The sequence below is a fragment of the Molothrus aeneus genome, chromosome 8 (assembly GCF_037042795.1).
Source record: "Molothrus aeneus isolate 106 chromosome 8, BPBGC_Maene_1.0, whole genome shotgun sequence".
Lineage (NCBI taxonomy): Eukaryota > Metazoa > Chordata > Aves > Passeriformes > Icteridae > Molothrus > Molothrus aeneus.
The window spans coordinates 24,349,726-24,359,717 of record NC_089653.1 but is presented as its reverse complement, the minus strand read 5'-3'; the positions used below and the strand labels follow the sequence as shown (position 1 = coordinate 24,359,717).

The following is a 9,992-nucleotide window of genomic DNA, read 5'->3' as shown; positions in this document are numbered from 1 at the left end:
CTATTCAGCAGAACAAATCTGTCAAAATCTGTAGTGTGGGAAAAGCCAAGGTGAATTCTGATTCTTACAAAGAGGCACAGGGCACTGAATAGCACTGTTATGTTTAGTAGGAGGGAAAATATTTACCCAAGGTATAGTTAAGCTATAAAAGTCTTTGCTGTAGGACACTGTACATATAAAATGTACAGATTCAAAAACTATTTGAACTAATGGAAAGCCATCTGTCAAAGAATGGCTGCAGTGCTGTCACTTTTGACTCTCTACAGCAGGAAGAAATCTGCATGTGCTTGTCCTGTTCAGCTGGTGTTCCCAGAGCTGTTACAATGAGCTGTGCTAAGAAAGCAGGGTCCTGAGCTGGATGGAGGTTTGCTTTAACCCACCATAGCTGCCCTTCTGCTTCAGTTCCTATGCAGTGAGAAGTTTGCAGGTAGTATTCATGGAAGAAATTTTGTTTCTTACTTAATTTGGCGTATTTTTATTTTTTAATATTGCTTCTTCTGAACAGAGATAAATATCTGTGGGGTTGGCAAAACACTTCAGATCCCTGACTTAAGTTGTTTTCAGCCAGTTTGTCATAGCTGGTAGTTCAGCCTGTTGTATTTGCAAGCAGTAGAATATGTTTTAATTGCAGGGAGCTTTGCAGTGGCATCAGCAAGTGCTACATAATTTTCCACAAGAAAATTCCCAAACAGATATTAGATCATGTATCAGAAAGTGCTGCTATACCTGTTCACATTCCCTGGCATAAGCCTTTATACCTTTGGGATCTTAATAGTTAATCTACTTGAGCGAATAGGAAGGAGCATTTTTACTTTCAATAAAGTTTGATTCCTGGAGGCAGATCTTTTTTTTCAGTGAGTGTCAGATAATTTAAAGGTTAGGGTGAGGCAGGAAACCACGACACGCCTTTGTTGGGACTTGTATAAGAGCACGGGAATAGAAAAGCTAAAGAAGGGCGAGAAGAAAACAGGAGAAATAAAGAGGTGAACATTTTTGGATGATCACTCAGGTTCCACACACCTTTGGAAGGACATGATATAAAGTGCAAGTGGCAAATTTTTGGTAGAAGGGAAGCAGTTGAGGAGAAAAAAAGATTTTCATTTCAGTAACCAAAGCACTGCAGGTAAGTTACATTACTAGGCAAAAAAAGGTATCCTTTATTTTCTGTCTTCCAGATTCCTTTAAGAACAAGGCTGACTTTTCAGGCAGGTGTTACATTTTTCTATGGGAAATACCATATAAAAACAAGTTTGCTTAAGGGTTGGGTCATTTTGGGTTTCTCTTTGTCAGTGAATACTACTCGTTTGAAGTGAGTATCCAGTGAAAGGAGTTTACCTGCTGGGAGAAACGAAGTGTGAAGCCAAGTTATGGGTACATTGTTCGTGTATTTTGTGAAACAACTGCAAAATCAATAAAGTTTAGCTGAATTTTTCTGTTACATAAGGGTGCCAGCATGGTGAAATGCAGATCATCTGTTGGCTGTTTATAAAAGTGAGCAGAGCTGGAATATGCTAGAGGAGTAGTGATTGTAAATTGGAGCTTCAGATGTTGGGTGCAGGGTGTAATATTAAGGAATAAATCTCTAGTTGTGAGAATGCCTAGAATTGCTTCTGAGTGAAAGTTTATGTTGCCATGGACAAACTGCTTTGTCTCAAAGAAGTGAGTTTGTTATCAGCAGTGACTCATTGATTGTGTATTTTGTGCTGTATTTTTGTCATAAAAGATTATGAGGTGTTTTGGTCACCTCATAAGTCAGAAGCGTGTGATTTGAGAATCACTTTGAATCCTTTCTACAGCAAGTCCAGCAGTTTGACCATAGTGGCATAAAGTAAAAGATTTTCCTTTTCTTGTCTTTGGGCTGACTTGAGTGACTTTAAAGAAGGTACTTTTCCTTGACTAGTTGCTTCATTTGTGAAATGGTGACAGCAGATCTTTCCCATTCTGCAAACACTTCTTTCATTAATACCAGATTGTCTCCTTTTCTGTGCCAGAGCCAAGAAGTTTGTGCAGGTCAGAATGGCCTATTTCTTTTTGAGTACCACAGTTAAGTAGAGATGGCAAGGGCATATTTTTGAAAGGAAAGGTGTCTGGCAGAGCAGAGTGAAGTCTGGGCAGTGCTGTTTCTTGTGCTCTGAGATGTGAGCACATACTGGTGTCAAAGAAGCCGGGACAGGCTGCAGACAGGGCAGAATTTGGTTCGTACAGCATGTCCAAGCTGTGGCTAGGCATCTAACCTGCTTCCCTGGCATTTGCATCATTTCAACCTAGAAGATGAGCAGATTTGGAAGAATGATTTGGTTTATTCAGTTCTGACTGTGTTGGTTTTGATAAAATGACTTGAAAGTAACAGTTACAGAGCAGAACAAGAAAATCAAATTCCCAGTTTGTGGGATCAAAAGAGATAAGGGATCATTTTTTAACCAGTTCTTTTAGTTCCAGGCCAGTGGCAGCTGAAAGGCTTGGTTAAGAGGAAGGAACACCTAAAAGACATGTGATATGGTGGGAAGCATAGTCAGTGGTATCCTTTGGAGACATCTGCTGAGTGTCAGAGTATTTATGATCAAAAGGTTCTGCTTACATTAAATATTATTAATCTCAGCACCTGCAGGTGTCTCTTTCTCCTAATGGAGTGTCTCACAGCAGGAACCCCTGGAGAGAGGAGAGAGCTGAAAGGTTGTGCTGTGAGTACAACAGCACTGTGAGATGAAAACTGGGAGATCATTGTGGAGGGATGAAAGTATCTGAAATGTGCTTGCTTTTATTTTTCCACCAAAGGATACCTTTGTGGTTATTCCGCTCCCTTTTGAAAGATATCAGTAATAAACTTTATTACCATTGCATACAATACCTAGATTCTAAAATGAAGAGGGGATTGAGTGTCCCATCTCAGAATGGCTTAGTGTCCTTGCCAGTGTTGCACTGCAGTGAAGTGGAGCAGGGGATGCAAGAGTTACCCTGCATTGTCAGGCCTTTGTGGAAAGCACAGATCTGAGCACATCTGGCAGTGCTGGGCAGTTTTTAGTATCCTGCTTTCAATGCTGTACAGAGAAGAAGCAGCCTGCACAAGTGTGGCAGTGCCACACCTCTCCTGGTTCTGAGTGCCAATAGTGGCTGCAAGTTCTCCGTTTCTGTGGGTGCCACAAGCACACTACAGCCCCTGGCTTATGTGGAAGGGACCAGAGTGTTGCTGTCTTACCTCCCTGCACTGTTTGAGTGACCCTGTTCACAAGTTGCTGCTTGTTGCTCCAAGATGACTGCAAATGACTTCTCTGATTCAACAGTGCTGTTGCTGTGCCACAGACATAGCCCACAGCTATGCCTTTGTGACTCCAGATAGGAGCCTGGGAGATGAGTCAGGCCTGGCAGGTAATGGAAATGGAGCACGGTCAGTCTGCTGGCATCCATGTGCCAAGCACATATGCAAAGGCACTTTGTGCTGGGGCTGGACTGTGGCATGCATGGCTCCAAAGATGGACTTTACCCTTTTTTTTCATAATTGATATCACAGCAAGATACTTCCCTTTCTCAAGGGAGGGCAAAGATGCAGAAGATGCATTCACTCCATGGTCGTGCTAGCCTCTTCCAGCACCCATAACCAGCACCACCTCCCAAAGGCAGAGAGAAAGTGGAGTTCTAAAAAGCAGTAGGAAAGCAGTTTCCAACCACAATTTGTGCTCCTTGCCAAAAACACTGATAAAGCCAGCAGTGCTGACATCTAGACAGCAGCTTCCAGCATCTCTTTTTAGGGAGAAAGCTTGAAAGATGCCTCCACTGTTGATGCAGTAAGGAAGAGTTGCAGAGATAATGCCTTTTCCTGGAGTGAATGACCAGAAACCCTTCTGTTGCAGGGGACTGTTACCCTGCTGGAGAAGGAACTCTCCTAATGCATGTAGCTCAAGCCTTGCATGTGTGTTGGGATCAACACCCTGGAAAATCCCTTGGAAATCCCTCATGTTAGCAAGCATTGTAAGGGTTGAACAGCATCCTGCTGCCACCAGGTTGTGTCAGGACTTGGATGTGGCCTCAGGAGCTCCACTTGCAGAGCTGTCAGACAAGCTCAGGGTCAGCAGTGCAGTGTGAGGGCTGTGGGCACTGCGGTGTTCTCTGCAAAGTGCTGATGAGTCTGTCATGGGGGTTAAGTGGGTTGCCTGGCACTGTGCCTTCTCCACTCAAATTGTTCCTATGCAGCTCTGGGAATAGCAGGAGCTGGTTAAGGACAGAATTAATCTGAATGTTGAATATTCCTGCAGATTCTCTGCTGCATCTTGCCTTGTGTCAGTGTTTATGCTTGGGCAGTACAAGTGTAACATCAAGGGGGCTGCAGTTCACAGAAGACTAAAAGGAATCATAAGGATCAAACTCAAATTTAACAGAAGTGGGGGACATGATCTTGGGTTCTGCATCAAGTTGGGCTTTAAAACTTGGAAGGGATTTTGCCCAAAGTTTTTTTTAGACTCAGCATCTTAAATGTGTTCATTTTGGTACAGCTGGGCCTTCAGTTTAAAGGAGGAGACTTCAAATCCAGTGAAGAGTTTTGGCCTATGGTGGGCTTGTGTGTAAATTAAAATATCTTCCTTCTCATTGTTTGTGGCTGCACAAGATGAAATGTTATCTTGGCAAGAATTGGAGTGAGCAATTGCGTGGTTCCTTCTGACAGAAGTGTTTTCTCTTCTAGACGGTGTCTCTTTTTCACAATCATGTTTTTTTTGTGGTATTCCTGCCTTGGCAGACAGTCAGACCTTGGGTAGAGATTATAATTTTGACTAGAGAGGGATCCAAGTAATGAAAAAGAATGTACACAGCATTCACAGCATCAATTCCAGCATTGTGTAGACTGACCTGAGCTGGCATTAAAGTAGATAAGATTCCAAAGACACAGACAGGGTCTCCAAACTGTTGCTGCACTACCTGTAAAATAAGGTAAAGCACTTCCTACCTTAAGTTCCTTGCTGCCAAAAATAGGTAGTTCAAAGGTACCTCTGGTGTTTTTTCTGCTTTGCACTATTAATGCACTATTACTGTTAGCAGAGCAGCAGTATTTCTGCTGAGGTTTTTCTGGCAGGACTGGCAGGGTGCAGGGAGTTTACTCCTGCAGCTTTGCCTGCTCAGTTAATCCTGCACTGTTGAGTCTTGCCCAGAACAGATGTGTGGGAGTAATGTTTTTTGATCCACTGGTTTTCATCAAACCTTTATAGGGGCGCAGCTGGAGACAACAATATAGTGTAGTCTGGTTATAAATCCAGGTCTAAACTCCATCACTGAGTGGATTTGCTTCAACTGCCTCTATCTCACCTGTTGGCTTTACAGTCCCTCCTGGTGTTTAAGCTCTGCTGCCTTGTGCAGATTCCAGTGTTGTAGATGGCAGTCCATCTGTAGTAGTCACATGGCTCTGGAAGGGCTCTGTAAACTCCCAGGCACAGACATCTTCCAAGCAGTCTAGTCCCCATCCAAAGTGAGCAAAGTGGTGGGATTTGTGGGGAGCTGTTGTCGTTTCTTACTCTTCACAGAGCTCTGAGTGCAGTCCCTCTGTTTTCCTTGCAGGTGGCAATGATATGGATTCTGTAACAAAGAAAACGAGGCAAGATGGATCAGAAGTTACTGAAAGACGTAAGGAGGAGATTTTTAATTTTTATATCACACCCAAAAAATCCCAGAAGTCAAAGGCCATTTCTGTAAGGGATTAAATGCTGACCAGAGGTCCAGAACTAAATTCTGCTCCTGGCCCTGGAGTCTGTGTTGAAGTCAGAATCAGGAATGGAATGGGCCAAGATCAGACATTTAGAGATGTGTATCATGACCTGATTGTTTAACCAGATGATTTCCCTGTGGTAGCATTTCTAACCCATAGTGCAGACACTGGGATGCTGCTCCTACCTCTGGTATCAATGCCCTGGGTGGCCTAGAAATTGTCGGGTGGCTTTGTGTAAAACGGGTTGATTTTCTACTGACCTTATGAGAATTAACAAGTAGGAAGCTGCTCCCATGGGCTTTGCTGTTAGAGCACTGACTGTGGTTCAGAAGTGCCCAGAAATTTTATAGGGATCTTGTACAGAAAAAAAATCTTTCATGGCAGTAATGTTCTTATTCAGAGCTAGAAAGACCAGCAAATAAACATAGCATAGTGTGATAATGAGCCTACAGCTACAGCCCCAGGCAGTGTTGTCTTAAGGGACTTTTATTTAAATGAGTCAATCTTCTTTGAACAAGTCATGCTTTTGCATGGAGAATAGGTAGAACATTGATCCAGTTTGGCTATATTAACATGCCATTAATTCTGCACCCTTTCTTCCCTCAGTTATTACAGAGACTGTAACCACAAGACTGACATCCTTGCCACCCAGTAAGTAATTCTCAGTCATTGCATTGCATCTGCCTGGTGTTCTGTTATTCATGCTATTTTATTTGTCTGCATTATTTCCATAAATCCCTGGCTGCAGCAGATCTCAGTGCATAAAGATCTGCACCCAAAGGAATGCAATTTTCAGAAATGCCTTTCTCCCAAAACACTTGTTACTGGAGAGGAGTAGTATTTGAGGACCTGTCTGGTTGTCAGAAACAAAGCCACATAGTCTACTAAGACTAGAAGACCAGACTCTGCAAAGATTTAAGTCTAATATAGGGTCTTCAGTGGTGATTGTCTGTTGGGAACAAGGACCAAAAGTGATCTCTCACCAGATATGAAGCTGTACTTGTAACTGAGTGTATGGACAACTTTGGATCCCTCCTGCCTTCTCTTGCAGTGTCCTTGCTCTTCCTATCTCCTGCCTGGAGAGAATGTCTCATTTTGTGCTCATCTCTTTCAGAAGGAGGGAGCAGCAGTGGGCTCAAAACATCATCCCACACTGGAGGGAGTGGAGTGGAAAAGCGGTCGTACACCCATGGAAGCAGCTATGTGACCTCAGGTAAGGAAAAAAAATTGCCCAGTAGGAAACAGAGAGCAAAGGCAGCAGAAATGGGCTGAGGAGAGATTCAAGGCAGGGAAGTAGGGTGAGCCAGGGGCAAGGAAAACAGGAGTTATGAAAGTAGAAGTGCCAAATGCATACACAAAGCAAAGATATTCCTTCCCTAAATGTGGGTTTGAGAATGTGTGAGTAAATGACAAAATCCTATTTTCCACAGGGAAAACTTAATTTCAGGAGAACAACAATAAAAAATATAATTCCTACTGTTTTTAAGAAATCATTCAGAAACTGAATTTCCCTTCTTTCAGTTTTTCCAAATCACAGTCTTTCTGACTATTTTTGTTCTAAAGACAGTTTTGATTAATCTTTTTTGTTGATCTTGCTGAGGGTAGAATATTATTAAAGAAATTCCTAGAAAATGTTTTCTTATGTTTGTGTGCCCATGGCTTTAGCACTTCAAGCACTTTGCCAGATTTTCTGGATGTGCTAAATCATTGTGTGCTGCCTACTCTGTAAAACCATTTCTTTAACAGCATTCTTTGCACAGCTGTTAGATTGTTATAGCAAAGGCTTCTAAAGACTAAGCTTCCTAGCCAGGTACCTGGCACACTTCTCTGTCCCCAGTGGGACTGACTGTACAGCTCTCTGAAAACATTCTCTATGCTCCAACAGAGCTGACAAACCAAAGGGAGTGAAGTGCACTTTGGAAGCTCAAGAGGAGAGTTAGCCATACCAAAGAGATCTGACAGACACCTGCATGCCAGTTAAAGGCCAGAATGTGGAATCACTTTGCCTCAGGGCACAAGTGAAGTAACTCCACTGCAGATGTTGGTCTCATTGTCTGGACTGGCATCAATGAGAGAACCGAATCCAGTTCTTCAAACTCAGAGGACCATGCAGGATTACCATCTTCTTTTTTTCAGTATGTAGAAAAAGAGAAAATAACCTGAACTTCAGAGATACTGAGCCCTTGAAGTTTCAGACAGCATGCTGTAGTCTCTTCTTTCCCATTTTCTTGCAGAATGCCTCTAACAGAGGCCTACTTGGCACAGTAGTTCTTTCTGCTGAATTAAATGGAAAAGTTACAGAACAAAATAGGTCCTCTTAGAGGGGAAGTTGGCATGAAAACACTGTTGAGATCAAAAGAACACACTTTTTGTAGGGATGGGTAAACAATATCCAGTCTGATCCTGCTGATCAGCACAGATAGATTGCAGTTTATCACAGAGCTCCCTTTGTGCTGCACCCTGATCATACTCCAGCATTAGATTTTGTGCAAGAGTATGCACACAGTAATTATGGCTTTTCTCAGTTCCTTCTCCACAGCACTGATGTGAATTTGGAGGGAAATTGTTTCTTCTGTCTACATATAACAGCTACTAATAATGTCCAGACTGTCTTGGGCCTGACACACACCTCAATCACTTCTCCAGAAAGTGGATTAAGTGGGAGTGTGGATAGCTGCTTTAAGGGACTCATCTCTGCTTTCCATTATCTCATAAACTGCATCCTTCAGCACTTTGAGTTTGGTTTAACAGTCTCCCAGTTTTTGTAGCCTATGTCATGTAACACTTGAGTTAACAAATGAATCCATATCCTTAGCAAAACTCGGCATCATCCAGAGCTAAATTTGTTCCTGCTCAGGGGAGATGGTTCACTATTACCCTAGGCCAGAACCTGGTTTCATACAAATCATTGACAAGATTTGTTTTGAAATAAATACACAGTTATACACAGTGATAACCAATACTCCTCTCTGCTGAGGACAGCCAGAGTTAGACCCTGATATTGTTCTTGTCCATCTCTAGTTGTGAAACCCCAGTGCAAGTTTGTCCAGCTCAGAAGATAGTAACATAAAGCACCCAGGGCATCCAGAGTCTACTTGCCATTTGCCAAGGACTTCTCTTCCATTTGCTGAGGGTGTTTTGTTTTGGCCATAGGTGGAAGTAGTAGATTGAATTCAGCATCATCATCCTCCAGCTACAGACAAGCCCAGTCTCCCAGCTCTACTCTCACCAAATCACCTGGCTCAACATTTGAAAGAAAAACCTATGTCAACCGCCATGCAACATATGAAGGTATCACAGAACATGCCATAGAAGGGAGGCAATGTGCAGTGCACTCTGAGGTCACATTAGTGCAGAATTATCCCCAATCCCATTGTGGTTTTCCTAGGAAATAAACCATCAGAGACACAATTTTAATGATTAAGTCCTATTTATCCTAAGAGTAATGCTCATTCCTAAAAGGAGTAGTGGCATGTACTTGTTGAAAGACATTAGCAGCTCTTTCATGTAAAACCTGAATAGCTCTTTTTTTAATGGAAATATTTTCTGCCCACTGAAATTAAATAGTTGCCAGGAAGACATGTTTTGAAAGCTTTTAATGATCTTGTACAAAGTATTAATGAACATTTTTCTGTTCTTTGCAGGGAGCTCCAGTGCCAACTCTTCTCCTGAGTTTCCCAGAAAAGATTTTGGTACGTCCTTTTTAGAGCTGCTCTTCTGAATGTTATGGCAAGGTCATGTGAGTTGATGACCATAAAGGCTTTTTGCACATTTCTGTGTCCTGCTCTACCTATGCTACCTCTGTACTGGGCCATCATGCAGCTTCTTCAGAGGAGTTATTTGGGATTTACATTAACAGCTGAAAGTCAGGTCTCTAGCTGGTCATATTCAAACGGGTAGTAGATACTGTGTATCTGCTACTCTCAGCTGCTTTTGTGATGCTCCCTGTATAATAGAGGACATGGACAGGAGAAGACATATGTGGGATACTTCATAGCATTTCCTTTACCCTTCCAGAATAGCTCAGAGAACAGCTGCAAGCAAGAAAGTCCAGACTCTTAGGATTTTGAGTCATTGCTGGATATACTTTTCCAGTAGCTCATTTCTAGACTTCATCAAGTTCATATGGAAAAATGAAGTGGCTATCAAGTGATATATTTACACTTAAACATTGTCAGCAGGTATTGTCTTGCCCTGTCCAAACTCTGAGCTGCTGATTTTACTCAGTGAAGGTAGTGAAACATTATGATCAGGTCACCTTTTGGCTCATAGAGGCAGGGTTTCACAATATCCAGCATTGGTC

General features: G+C 42.4%; 1 protein-coding gene across 1 annotated transcript in view; it reads left to right on the top strand.

Moving 5' to 3' along the window:
• Positions 1-5,552: 5,552 nt before the first annotated feature.
• Positions 5,553-9,992, top strand: part of COL17A1 (collagen type XVII alpha 1 chain) — a 33,270-nt gene continuing 28,830 nt past the window's right edge. The window contains exons 1-5 of the mRNA XM_066555178.1: positions 5,553-5,607; positions 6,296-6,340; positions 6,804-6,902; positions 8,843-8,980; positions 9,334-9,381. Of these exons, the coding sequence (XP_066411275.1) occupies positions 5,553-5,607; positions 6,296-6,340; positions 6,804-6,902; positions 8,843-8,980; positions 9,334-9,381 (385 nt within the window). The remainder of the gene's footprint in view (positions 5,608-6,295; positions 6,341-6,803; positions 6,903-8,842; positions 8,981-9,333; positions 9,382-9,992) is intronic.